Genomic DNA, 14,227 nt, shown 5'->3' on the forward strand with positions numbered 1-14,227 from the left:
CCATCTCAGATATGGCACCTCAAATAGATTCAATTACTTCCCACCATAAAATATTCATTTATAACATCTATAAAGTATATGAAGATCTCCACACTATACCTTATCTTCCCCATTTCTACTGCTATTCTTATGATTCAATTTAATATTTCACCTCAATTTAAAAGGGGGGGGTAAAGAGAGAGAATTAGTAAATTCTAAGAATCTAGTCTTGCCCTCTCTGCTGGCCTTAAAAACACAAATCTGTTTTAATAGTTTCACAGTTCCTATAATAACTTCAACAAAAGACTACACTCCAGTAGTGAAGTTAGTAGTAAACACCTGTAACTGAAGCACTCAGAAGGCTGACACAGGACTGTTACTGCTCCAACAGGATGGATTGTACAGGGACTCCCGAATTCCACTAAAAACCTTAGGTGCTTTCACCTAAGGTCCTTTAATGTGGCCTAGAAGCCCTTCAAGATTTAACCTAATGTCTGCTCTTAGAATTCACTAAAATATCTCACTCATCCTTAATAGTCTCATCTCACTGACCTTTTATACACTATGTCAGCATACTTAACTCCTTTCTTACTTTATAGCCTATAATTCATTATCTCAACTCACCAGTGTAACATTTACTTTAGTTCCTCTCTTAAAATAAAAGGATTTTAAAGAAGTCCTTGTAAATCTACAAATTAAAAGGTAATTACTTCCTTACTTTAACTCATGGAAAAATTTATAGTACATAGCTAGAAATAAATATATGATACGCATATGATATATATATATACATACATACACACACAATCTGTCTAGTGTATCACTATATAATCACAAAAACTGAACAGGGAAATGACATATGGTATTTAATAACTCTTTAAAAAAATGAATCGGTAAATGGTTAAATAATTAATTAGTATTTCTACCACAACTAGACATAGTGACACACCTCTGTAATCCTAGCCACTTAGGATGAGAGGCAGGAGAATTAGGAGTTCAAGAAAATCCTCTGCTACACAGAAAATCTGAGACTCTCTAAGCTACATAAAACTGTCTCAAAAACAGAAAACAAAACAAAAATCAATTAAGCCATTGACTTTTTATATCATTTCATTACTGCATTAAAAGAAAACTAAGTATCATAAGTGGCAAGTTTAAGCTTCCAAAGATTTAAGACTTACATCTGTATTGTAAATAAATAAAATATCCAATAATAAAAAAAAAGATTTAGGAGTTAACCATCTCAGCAGTTACATAAAATACATGCAAGAGTTAATATTAATATACCTAGTAAGAATGAAAGCTCACAACTACCTAATGGTGCTCAGAACAGAAGCTTCTAAAAGACTGTTTTGAGTATCATTGAAGGAAAACAAGTGAATTATGAGGATGAACAGTGATGTGACACACAGATACTATCTGTTCTAGATTTTAAAAGTTCACTAAAATGGCCTAATAGATTTATCTACAGAAGGAAACCAGCAGAAACATTATCTAAATGGTAATATACTGAAAAATAAATCTCAATTCTAGTTCTATCCTTACAAAATGTCTCCAAAGGCTACAGATCCAGAGCCTCCAAAAACTACAAAAAAAAGTAGCATGCCAGAAATAGTAATGATACACCTGGGATAAGAGTTAGGGGTGTAGTTATGATCAGGAAACAATGTTTACATTCATAGAACTGTCAAAGAATAAAAAATGTTCTGTATTTTAAAATACATATCTCTGCTCTAAAGCCATATATTCAGTAAGAAATTTACTGACCTTTACTCCGTATTTTACTTTTCCAGCATAATGTTTTATGATAAAAGCAGGCTCCATTACAGCTGGAAATTCAATGTAAGAATTCTCTTCATGTTGATGTTTAAACTTGTCAAGTAATGTTTGATTTGTAGCCTGTGGAAAGCTGAATTGAAAGAGGTAACAAAGTATGAGCAAGATGTAGTCTTTTATAAAGCATAAAATTAAAGTACATTATACTATACAGTTAATGGAGAGTTTTTACCTACAGTATCTAATCATATGTATGATAGAAATCAAGAAAAAAAATGGCTTCAGATCATCCCAGTTTATATTACCAGTTCTGTCAGTGTCCTGAAATAAGCTAGGTAATCTATCATAACTTGGTTTTCTAGTCCATAAAATAAGTACAATGCTAAGTATAACAGTGCTAATTGCATCAAACATTACCTGCCACTTTACAGAGATTAAACCGATGTTAACAGGCTTTTGTATTCTCATTCATATTCATTCATATTCTCTCTCTCTCTCCCTCTCCCTCTCTCCCTCTTTCTCTCTCTCTCTCTCTCTCTCTCTCTGGGTTAGTCAAAAAAGGGTTTCTTTCTCTATATACCCCTGGCTGTTCTCAAACTCACTCTGTAGACCAAGCTGGCCTCTAACTCAAGAGATCTGCCAGCCTCTGCCTCTTGTGTACTGGGATTAAAGGCAGGCACAAGTGCCACCCAGCCTTTATCTAGCAACTCATTGCCTTTGCATTCAAATATTATCCCGTCCTAAAAACATCTAGGCTCACTCCAAAACTCTAACGCCATTCTAGACAAGATTATAAATTCTGACTGTCTGAAGAAGCCATGGCTCTACACTAGGATCAGCAATTCTAATCCTGCTTGTTTCGATTCACAAAGCCTATTTATCACAATAAAATTCCCTTCACACAGTGCTTTGTGTGGTGATTCTACTTAGAAAAACATGGATAATGAAGGTGGAAATAGTGAGCAATTCCAAACCCCCGCCTAGGAAAACCAGCATCTGCAAACTACAACTCATGCAGAATGCTCTGCTCTTCTAGTAAGATACTCATCTTACTGTCTGTGGGTAACAATTTATTTACTTCCCAACCTTCAGGATACTTTAAAAGTATGATAGTTTTTTCTTTCTTTGAAATAGAGGAGAAAAAAATTCTAAAGAAAAGCAGGATAGACATAAGTAAAAAGGCTCTCCCAAGGTTCTTCAACAAACACTGACAACGGGGCTGGAGACGGCTCAGCAATTAAGACCCGCTCCTCAAGAGGTGAGGTCCTGAGTTCAATTCCTAGAAACTGCATGGTGGCTCACAACCATCTATAATGTGACCTAATGCCCTCTTGTCACATGCAGGTGTACACAGAGTAGAGAACTCATATACATAAAATAAATAAATAAATAAATCTTTTTTTAAAAAAACACACACAAATATATGTTGTTTTTGTTTTCGGGGTAGGGAGAACCATTAAAAGAAAATGTATCTGAAATTATTATTCCTTTTAAAGCAAGTATATTTCTTGTATAAAACTTAATTCAAGGGCTAAGATATAAGATAGTTCAGTGGGAAAGGCATCTGCTTCCAAGCCTGAAAACTTCACATTTGATTCCGAGGACCCATGTGGTGAAAGAAACTCTTTCTTCATGTTGTCCTTTGGCATCCATATAAACACAACAGCACACACACACACTTCACCCTCAAATAAAATGTAAATAAATAAATAAAACTCAACTTAAAGGCTGTGTGAGTTATTGCATCCCTGTAATGCCAGCATTCAGGAGGCAGCAGGGGCAAGAAGATCTCAACTTCAAGAGCAGACCAGGCTACATAACAAGACTCTAAGGGGTAGAAAAGAGGGAGAGATGGGAAAAAGTCTTTTTTAAAAAAATGTGCATCAGGATGTGACCAGTGTTAAGTTTCCCATTATCCAGTGGATGGATTTACATCCACACATATTTGAGCAGAATTACTTAGACTTAGTGGATATTCAAAACAAAACAATAGCTAAGTACACTCCTAAGTACAGCACCTAGGAGGCAGAGGCAGTGGATCTTCCATGCCAGCAAAAAAAAAAGTGGGGGAAGAGGACAGAACATGAAATTTGGACTGTTGGAGGTAATATGGAAGTAGTTAAAGGGGAAAGAAAGGGTAGATGTAATCATATTTCATTGCATACATGTATGAAATTCTCAAGAATAAAAAAATGTATATCAAAAGATTTAACATCAAATTTTCTAAAAGAAATCTGGAAAAAAATTGTTCAAGAGTAAAGCACAATTGATTATACAAAACTGTATTATTTTTTCCAGACACATACAGAAAACCTTAATTTGAAACATTATCAGAATGTTTACCCTTCCTTAGATATAAGCTGGTTGGTGGTACATGCTTGTAAAGCTAACATGGAGGAGCCTAAGAATAAGGACTACTGTGAGTCTGAGGCTACCCTGGGGCTGCAGCAGCCAGAGTTACACAGTGAGGCTCTGTCACAAATAAAGGTGAAGCACTCGAAAAGCACAATAGTCAAATATGAAACTGAAAAGCACTATACTCACTTGCTTTCTTCATCCAAAAGATGGAGAAGTCCTGTTGGTTTTTTGCTAATAAGATTTATACAACAAGTATTATCAATATAATCTATGTTGTGCCAACTTATACCTTCAGTTCTATATTCCTCCTGAAAAAAACAAAATATCAACTTATTTATCTTTCAGAAAATAATAGTATATGACAAAGTTTTAAGTAAGCTGTGGCTACATGTGGTTTTATCTTAATTATCTAACCTATTGTACTGATCAACGTGTCTATTTCTATACAAGTACTATCTTTTTTGTTATTATGACTCTGTACTATAACTTGAAATCAGGTATAGCAGTATCTCCTGCATCATTCTTTATGGTGAGGATCATTATGGCTACTTGGGGTCTTTTGCGCTTCTCTGTGAATTTTAGGACTGTTTATTTCTGCTAAGAGTGAATGATGATGACTGCACTGAATTTACATCCCACTTCTGACAGTATGGCTATCTTTACAATAGTAATCCTTCTAATTCATGACCATGAAAAATTATCCTATTTGTGTCTGCAGATAAAATTAGGGCATTTTTGCCCAGTGGCTAGCTTGTCACAATTGAAGCACTCAATATGGAGGTTATTGATGCCCATCGTCTTTTCTGAAGTGGAATTATTGTCAGGAGCAAACATGTCTCAGAGTCAAAAGATCTGTTAATAATGAACTTATATTAAATACCATACTTTGTGGATCTCTGTGACTTTTGAAGACCATCTCTCTACATACAAATCAATATACAAAGATTTATGCCAATGAAAACCTTAAGCCTCTATTGATATACAAAATTCCGTACCAATATAAGAAAATATAGCTTTAATTTTGCATTAAAATATGAAGGTCTCTACCAATGTAAGATTATGGCATATTGATTTAATAATCCACCCCTATCCATCTATTTTATTATAATATTTTTACCACACCCAAGTAGACACAGCATGAGTCCAGGCTAAAACTCTGGCCTTATTCCTACAAAGTCTTAAAAACAGCAGGAGGCAAATCCAAAATTTCTTTCTACTGAGAAGTTCCTGCTACACTTTTAACCATACCAGATAGTCACAGAATGATACTGAATGGGTGTTTCCTTTAACCTCACTGAGTGGGGGTTGGAGAGAATTTGTCATATATGTGGAACTAGCTTCTCATGGGTCCTGTTGACATCAAGATGGTCACATAGGGACTGAGCCTGTCACATCTGTAGAGATAGACTGAGTGCCCTGGTATCCACACAACTTTTGCTCCAGGTGAAAACAGTAAGGTAAAAGCATGCTGGAGAAATGGTACCCAGGAGTTCCTAGTAGCAGCAGGGACAGTAGCAATACTTTTAGCAACATTCTGCAAGTCGACTGGGCATCTACAGAAGGTTCAAAAATAGTAATAACCTAGACGACCTCTCTATCACCTCATATCATGGTATGGAGGACCATGAACAAAACTAAGAAGGTGTAGAATATCCACTAAGCCAACTTAGTTTCCCTGTTTCACCTTTGCTAGGCATCTGTGAGAAGAGGTTCTGAGGAGTGTCACTCTTAAACCAAAGTACATACTAAGCTCATAGCAGATACCAAAAACATCCTCATTAAACTCTGTAGTCACGGGTCCATCTACTGTCTTTAAATGTCTGCTAATGTTGGCTTTCTAAACTTGTATCATTAAGGAATCTTCAAAGAGACACCTTGTATTTCTCTTAAAATTTTTATTTAATATACATAGCTGTTATGTCTGAATATCACATTTGTCTGTGCATCATATGTATGCCTAGTGCCTGTGTAGGTCAGAAGAGAACAGAGAGTGGATGCTGACTCCCCAGAAGCTAAAGTACAGACAGCTCTGAGCTGCCTTGTGGGTGCTAGGAATTGCACCTGGTCCTCTGGAAGAACAGCCAGTGTTCTTTTCACTGTACCCTCTCTCTGACCCCAAAAGTGTGTAGTCTTAATTTCCCCTAGATTAGAAAAAATTTTAAAACTTTTTAAAAGAAAGTTTAGAATAAATACATTGCTCTAATATAAAAATTTTTTTTGATGTGGTTGGAATAAGCTTAGTGGTTAAGTGTACTTGCTGCTCTTGCAGAGAGATGTGAGCTGGGTAGTTGGGAACTACCTGTAGTAACTAAAGTTCCAGGATATGACTCCCTCTTCTGGCCTCCTCAAACACCAGCATACATGTGGTACACATAAAAACAAGCGAGCATGCAAACATATGCATGTAATACAAAGAAATTAAAAACTTTACACTTCAGCTGAGCAGTGGTGGCGCACATCTTTAATCCCAGCACTTGGGAGGCAGAGGCAGGCAGATTTCTGAGTTTGAGGCCAGCCTGGTCTACAGAGTGAGTTCCAGGACAGCCAGGGCTACACAGAGAAACCCTGTCTCAAAAAACAAACAAACAAACAAACAAACAAACAACAAAAAAAAAAAACACAAAAAACTTTAAACTTACTAAAAAAATTTTTTTCTTAAAACTATATTTACTTTATTTTTATTATTTATGTTTATTTATTTGTTTATTGTTTTTGCAGGACAGGGTTTCTCTATGTAGCCCTGGCTGTCCCGCTCTCCTGCAACTTGATCTGAACTCAAGGCTGGCTTGTTTAGTGGTTAATCATAATTGATGCTCCTCCTCAGGGATCTGCCTCCCTCTGCCTCCCAAGTGCTGGGATAAGAAGCATTTGCCACCACTGCCCAGCGGAACCATTCATGAAGATTCTGTCTATTAAGGCCCTCATCTTGACAGTCCCCTCCACCCCACCCTTGTTACTATGTACTGTGATGCTTATCCTACTAACTTCCATGTTTTTCTGTTTTGATTTTTTTAAACTAAATAGAGATAATTGTGGCAATAAAGTGGTCTTTTCCTGTAAAAAAGACTGAATCAGAAGATGGCTAAAAATACTCAAGTCCTACTGTTCTGACCTACTCTGGGGTGGAAACATCTTAAATAGCCTCAGTTTCTAGGATGTTATAGCTCTCTCTCACTTGTTTTATTCCTAATAGGTACCATACCCTCTGGGTGCACTAAGCCTGAAGTTAACAGTGACCATGGGTTTCCACTTTGCAGAAAATTCTACTTTGCTCTTTGAACCCTTATCACTGGCTTGGCAACCTTTTACCCAAACAGGGAAGCGTTTTTAGAAAGAAAGCAACCTTCAAATACTGGGCTCCCCTATACAGGTTAGTTCTGTACATGCCTAGGTTTTCACTTATCAGAAGGTAAACCAAGCCTTAAAGTTCAATCTTTTTAGTTTTTTGTTTGGGTTTTCATTAGGATGTGGAGTGAAGTGCGGTGAGGATGAATATCCTCAAAGACAAGGTTAGTCTGACACCACCAACATGCCATAAAAAAAACTGCTAGGTACAAACTCCTCAGTAAGATTCCTAGGCTCCAAACTTTGTTTTCAGTGCTTACCACAATGCCTGACATATGTAATTGTCATTCAATTTAGTAATAAATCAATGATGGTAAGGATAATTCAGAGCATGTAAAGGAAAGAAATGGGCAACATTAAAAATGCAAACGTATTTTCAAGTACCAGACACTTTTCAGTTTGTCGTTTATTCCACATGATTGTGAACCAATCACTGAGACTATTTCAACTAGCCTAAGTTGGACCCAGAGAAAGAATCTCCACATTGTCCTCTGACTTTCATACATTCATCCCAGTATGCACACACTACAAACACAAACACACACACACACATAAATTAATAAATATTATTTCTAAAACTTCAATTATATTGAATACTTTAAGTATTCATCAAAGTAGCCAACCCTAAAACCTCTCACATAACAACCCTTTAGAAAAAGACAAAACAAACAGCAATAAAACCAGTCAGAAAGATGGTTCAGTAAAGGGTACTTGCCACACTCTTCATGATCTGAGATCAATCCCTACAACACACATAAAGGTAGAAGAGGAGAACTGAATCCATGAATCCACAAGGTTTTCCTCTGACCTCCACCTGTGTGCCACAGGACATGCCTGTACTCATACATGTGTGCACACACACACACAGACACACAAATAAATTTTAATTTTTAAGTTAGCATACAGAGCAATAAACTTTATTATAGCATTTATATACATATCATTATACTTTGTAGAAGCTACCTGGTAGAAATTTCTTTTAAATTATTCAGTAGGCCAACTAATTATGTTGGATTTTGCATTCACTTTCCATTGGTTAACATTTCTTTTAAGTTGATTGTGATAAATCTTATTATAGTTGCCTCAGTCATTTCTATATAAACTGAAATTATGGGTTATAAACTGGGTCTAAAACTGATTTCAAACAAAATCTGGAGAAAAACCCCGTATCTTTTGGGTCCTTTTCTCCCTAATGATTGTAATAAAAACTAATTAGTCATCAATCTTAAGATTCTCACAAAAAAATGCCTTTGTGGTTTTCATGATTTATTTTTACTTTTTAGATTTATTTTAGGTGTATGAATGTTTTGCCAGCATGTATTTATGTGTACCACATGTATGCCTGGTGCCCAGAGAAGTTAGAAAAGGGTGTTAGATCCCTTGGAACTGAAATTACAGATGATCATGAGGCAGCATGTGGGTGCTAAGAACTGAACCCAGGTCATCAGCAAGAGAAACAAGTGCTCTAAATTGCTGAACTAGATCTCCAGCCCCAGAAAACACCTTTGTGTCCACACTCTGCTTCTCAAGACTCTTTGATCTCATATAAAAAGTGGAGACCAAAGCAGTTAAATAAATATTAAAGATAGTAAGTGACCACACTCAATAGCAACAAAAATACAATACCATTAAAAAGGATGCATGATTCATCCAAAGATACATGTCAACAAACACAAATTAACAGATGCATCTGGCAACTATTAAAAAAAAGAAATTCTGTATAACATAGCTGAAAAACTCTGCTCTGATTTGTCATTTCCTTATAGTGACCACCACACCGTCTGAAAAAAAACGCAGGCTAGAAAACAGTTATGAAATTGATTCAAAAGTGTAAGCAGGAGGGTAACTATATATTTAGATAACTTACTTGCTCCAACTTAAAGATATGCTGATTAAAGTAGTGCTGTAAGCGTTCATTAGCAAAGTTAATACAGAACTGTTCAAAACTATTGTTTTCATAATCTTCAAACCCAAAAATATCAAGAACACCAATGGACAAAGTCTGTAAAACAAGAGAAATTTAATCAAAAACAAGTTTCAAATTTACTTACAAGTAATAAAATACTCCTTCCTGCAACAGTTCTGGTTCTGTCCAGTATTCAAATAAAATATACAGCAATCTGTTAATCACTGACGTAAATCACCAGATAAAACCACTGTAAGAGGAAAATATACTTCATTCCAATTTTGGAAGCATATTTAGGGGCTAGAGAGATGGCTCAGTGATTAAGAGAACATACTGCTTTTGCAAAGGACCCACATTCGTTTCCCTGCACCTACATCAGATGACTAAAAAAATCATAGTGACTACAGCTTCAGGGAATCTGATGCCTCTGGCCTTTGTGGGCACTGAGTACACACACACACGCACACACACACACAAGCACACACAAGTACAGGCGCATGCAAGCACATGTAACTAAAAAAATGTAAGTTTAGAAATATTAACTATAGTCAGGCCTACATAGTGAGCTCCAGGACATCCAAGGCTATGTAGAGAGACCCTGTTTCAAAAATTAACAAAAAACAAACAAACAAACAAACAAAAAACCCAAACAAAAGTTCCAATTTAAAAATAAATCAATTCGGGCTGGAGAGATGGCTCAGGGGTTAAGAGCGCTGACTGCTCTTCCAGAGGTCCTGAGTTGAAATCCCAGCAACCACATGGTGGCTCACAACCATCTGTAATGGGATCTGATGCCCCCTTCTGGTGTGTCTAAAGACAGCTACAGTGTACTTATATATAATAAATAAATAATTGTTAATAAATAAATAAATTCTAAAAATATTAATACTAAATAGTTTGCAAACTTGGGCTAGAAGAATCCTTCTTACATAAGTAAATGAATAAGTAAAAGATGATAAAAGAATGACAGAATAGATGATAAAAACTTAAAGCATGAATAAATATTTTAAAAGTAACTATGAGAGAAAACAGTATACATCAAACTAAATCTCCAAAATGTTCACAATAGCTCCTAAAAAAGAAAACGTAGAAAAATAAAATACAACCTAGATATAAATATATAATAAAAAGAAGAAACAAGATTAAGGAAAATATGACAAGTGTTTGGCTTTCACTCCCAAAAAGAAGGGCAACAAAGGTGACAGAAGGACAGTTTCTTTCATTAGATCATCTAAGGTACAAATCACACTAAGTATTAAAATTACACACACACACACACACACACACACACACACCTCAGACAGGATTTCTCTGTGTAGCCCTCACTATCTTAGAACTTTGTCAGTTGACCTGCTGGCTGGCCTCAAACCCAGAGATCCATCTGCCACTGTCTCCCAAGTACAAAGATTAAAGGTATGAGCCACCATTCCCAGCTAGTATTACACAATTATTAAAAATATATAATGATATAGTCCAAGAAATCTTATGTTAAAATGTATTTTTACATAAATCTATTTGAAAAGATTTTTATATAGAAAGCAAACACTGAAACAATACAAAATCTGATTCTGCTTCTATTTCTACTTTTAATATCCAATTCTGTATATAATGTTCATAGCATGTAAATACATAGAGAACTGGTGTAGACAGACATACAAAATGGTTAACCTGAATAGAGAAATAAGTAAGTTGACACAACTCTACATAATTCTATCCCTTAAAAGTTCAAGTACTCACCAGTTTATTAAGCACTCTTCAGGTAAAATATAATAAAACACATCTTTACCTTGGTATCTTGTTCCAAATCTTTACTATTCAGGAGTGCATGATTAATACGAAACACTATCCAGTCAAACAGAGCACTATATAAAGACTTAGCCATGGAGTTTCTCACCGTCACAGCCTATAAAACACAAGAGAATTATGAGTGCAAAGTGGAATGGTAATAATTTCACTAAAATACAATAACGGAGGCTAAAGAGATAGCTCAGAGGTTGAGAGCTGGTTAAGACCTCTTCCAGAGGTCCTGAGTTCAATTCCCAGCAATCACATGGTAGCTCACAACCATCTATAATGAGATCCAATGCCCTCTTCTGCCTTGTAGTCATGACAGTAGTACAATATTCATATATATATATGAAATATATATATATATGAGTATTCATATATATAAATAAATCTTAAAATTTAAAATAAAGGAACCCACATATACCAAATTAGTCTATATTTATAACCCTGTAATGCTACCTTATGCTATACTTTCTAGTCAGTCCCTATGTAATGCAGTCTGGCCTACCATTTCCATTTCTATCCTATCTCCCATTATTTAAGTTGTTACTCAGTCCTACTGATCATATCAAATGGCATTTGTTGTTTCCTTTATTAGTATAGCTTCTGAACTCACCTTACCTTCAGTGACTAAAATGGACCTCAAATATACTATTTGCTACTGACATGCTGTGTATGTTTCCTTCCTTGTGTCAGTTAATACTGACTACTAACTTGACTGGACTTAAGATGACTAAGAGGTTAGAAATTTACACCTCTGTGTGTGTCTACAAGGGCATTTACAGAGATCATATTATAGGAACTCTAATGGAATCAATAATTAATTCCACTGCTGGATTTGTGAGAAGTGCAAGAACTATAAAAGGTGACTGAATGGAGGAAGTCACCCCAAGACTGGAGTGTGTCTTGGGGATTATAGCTTGCCCTAGTCTTTTCTTGTGGTGTGCACTGCTTCTTAGCTGCCACAGATAGCTTTGTTCCCACCATGGGTTTGGGGTTATTTTTTTGTTTTTGTTTTTTGTTTTCAGAAAAAAAAAAGAGAAAGAAACAAAAAGGATGTAAAATAAACTTTAAAAGACTGGCCAGCAATTAAAAAAAAAAAGGAAAGAAGGCAAAATATGATGAGCAGCAAATGACTGAAGAAAAAATAATAAAGAAGAAATAATCACTGAGATGAAATATTGCTCTCATTTATAATTCTATCCATCATTTGTTTGCCCTACAATATTAAAATGAAATAGAATAATTAAGAAGGGCTGAGGATTTAGTTCTGTAGTAGAATACTTATCTAATATATACCAGATCCAGAGTTCAATGGAATGGAAAGATAAACAAAAATTAAAATCCTTGAAGAGGGGCTGGAAAGACTGCTCAGCAGTTAAGAGCACTGACTCCTCTTCTAGAGGACCTGGGTTCAGTTCCCAGCACCTACGAGGCAGCTCACACATGTTTCTAACTATGTCCTCCATAGACACTGCACACATATGTTACTAAGATATAAATGCAGACAAAACACTCATACACATAAATTAATAAATCTTTTTTATCAAAGAACCTTGAGGGAAAAATGAAAGCTTACTACTTAAAACCACGCCAAGTCTCTGGTACAGGAAGGTACTCTGCACATTACCAAAGGAGAACCATAAACGCCAAACTAGCCACAAACCCTTTGATCTACACTGCTATCCTGCCTGCGATACGGTAGGGCAATGGTGGCACAAAGCTTGTGGGAATAATCAACGAATACTGATTTGACGTAAGACCTACTCCACAAGATGGAACCCACACCTAACCCTGAATGAGTGGCCAAGAACCAGAGGCTAGAATGTCCAGGAACCTAGGGTAAAAACAAATATACTACTCTTAAAAAAATAAAACACTGATAAAATGACTCCTAATGATATTCTGCTACACTCATAGATCAGTGCCTTATTCAGCCATCATCATCTGCTTCCTTCTGCAGCAGATAAAAATAAATACAGAAACCCACAGCCAGACACAGTGTGAGAGACCTTGGAATCTCAGCCCTAAACTGGAAATCTTCATCAAACCCCTCCCTTTGGAAGAGGAGGCAGAAATACTGTAAGAGCCCATGGGAAAGAAGAAAGCAAGGTCTTCCAAATCAGGATGAGCTAAGCTGACATGAACTCGAGACACTGAAGCAGCACACGCAGGGCCCTGCACCAGGTCTCTATGGCTTCAGTTTTGTGTTTTTACTGGATTCTTGAGTATGCAAATGAGTGAGGCCTCTGATTTTTATACCTCTTCTTAGGCTCTTTTCCTTCTGCTGTCCCAAGTTTGATGTGACAAGTTTTGTTTTGTCTTATTACATTTTAATATATAAGCAAACATAAAACCACACTGAAATTTTAAGGTTCCAAATGTATGGAAAATTCATAGTTTTTCCTAGAAAATATTTCAATTAATACATTTTACCTTATGTCATCTTCACTTCAAAAGAGGAAAGGAAAAAAAACCCTATAAACCCTTTATTCTAGAATAGTCAAAATACTTTTAAGCACAAGAAAATCATACCTCTGCCAGTTTATATGGTAAAATAAGTTTTTCTCCCACTGTCACTGTCTTCCTTGTAACTAATGCTTCAAATAGCATCTCTTCTTTAACCTAGAAAGCAGAATGGCATATTCAATATGTAAGATTTATGAGAGTGAATGAACATACTTTAATGAAAGTCAGAAATATGCAATGAATATAAAGAAATGCAAAGAAAATACATAGGCAATCTTAATAATGACTAAAGTGAAATTTAAGCATACCACTAACCATAATTCCTCCACCTAAAATAGAATAAAGTTAACAAACAGATTATTTTCAATGTATGCTTCCAAGTGAGTGTTTAACTCTAGAGAGTTTTTCTAGCATGTAAAAGGTCATGAGTTCTCACCAGCATTACAGACAGACATCATAGACACAGACACAGACAGACACAGACACAGACACACGCACGCACGCACGCACGCATCTACACACATGCTTTTCTAGACTTCACAAGCTAAAGAAGAAAAATACAGATAAGAAACTAAAGGACAAGAGCACTCCTTAAATTTGTGGAAT

At 35.8% G+C, this 14,227-nt stretch overlaps 1 protein-coding gene across 8 annotated transcripts in view; it reads right to left on the reverse strand.

The window, feature by feature from the left end:
- Nucleotides 1–14,227, reverse strand: part of Myo9a (myosin IXA) — a 173,139-nt gene that overhangs the window by 96,859 nt on the left and 62,053 nt on the right. For all 8 annotated transcript variants that reach the window (XM_076925466.1, XM_076925467.1, XM_076925465.1 and 5 more), the window contains 5 exons: nucleotides 13,688–13,777; nucleotides 11,151–11,267; nucleotides 9,326–9,460; nucleotides 4,300–4,421; nucleotides 1,747–1,888 (listed from right to left, as the gene is read on the reverse strand). In XM_076925466.1, coding sequence (XP_076781581.1) covers nucleotides 1,747–1,888; nucleotides 4,300–4,421; nucleotides 9,326–9,460; nucleotides 11,151–11,267; nucleotides 13,688–13,777 — 606 coding nt within the window. The remainder of the gene's footprint in view (nucleotides 1–1,746; nucleotides 1,889–4,299; nucleotides 4,422–9,325; nucleotides 9,461–11,150; nucleotides 11,268–13,687; nucleotides 13,778–14,227) is intronic.

This window comes from Arvicanthis niloticus, chromosome 26 (genome assembly GCF_011762505.2).
Source record: "Arvicanthis niloticus isolate mArvNil1 chromosome 26, mArvNil1.pat.X, whole genome shotgun sequence".
In the NCBI taxonomy this organism is placed as follows: Eukaryota; Metazoa; Chordata; class Mammalia; order Rodentia; family Muridae; genus Arvicanthis; species Arvicanthis niloticus.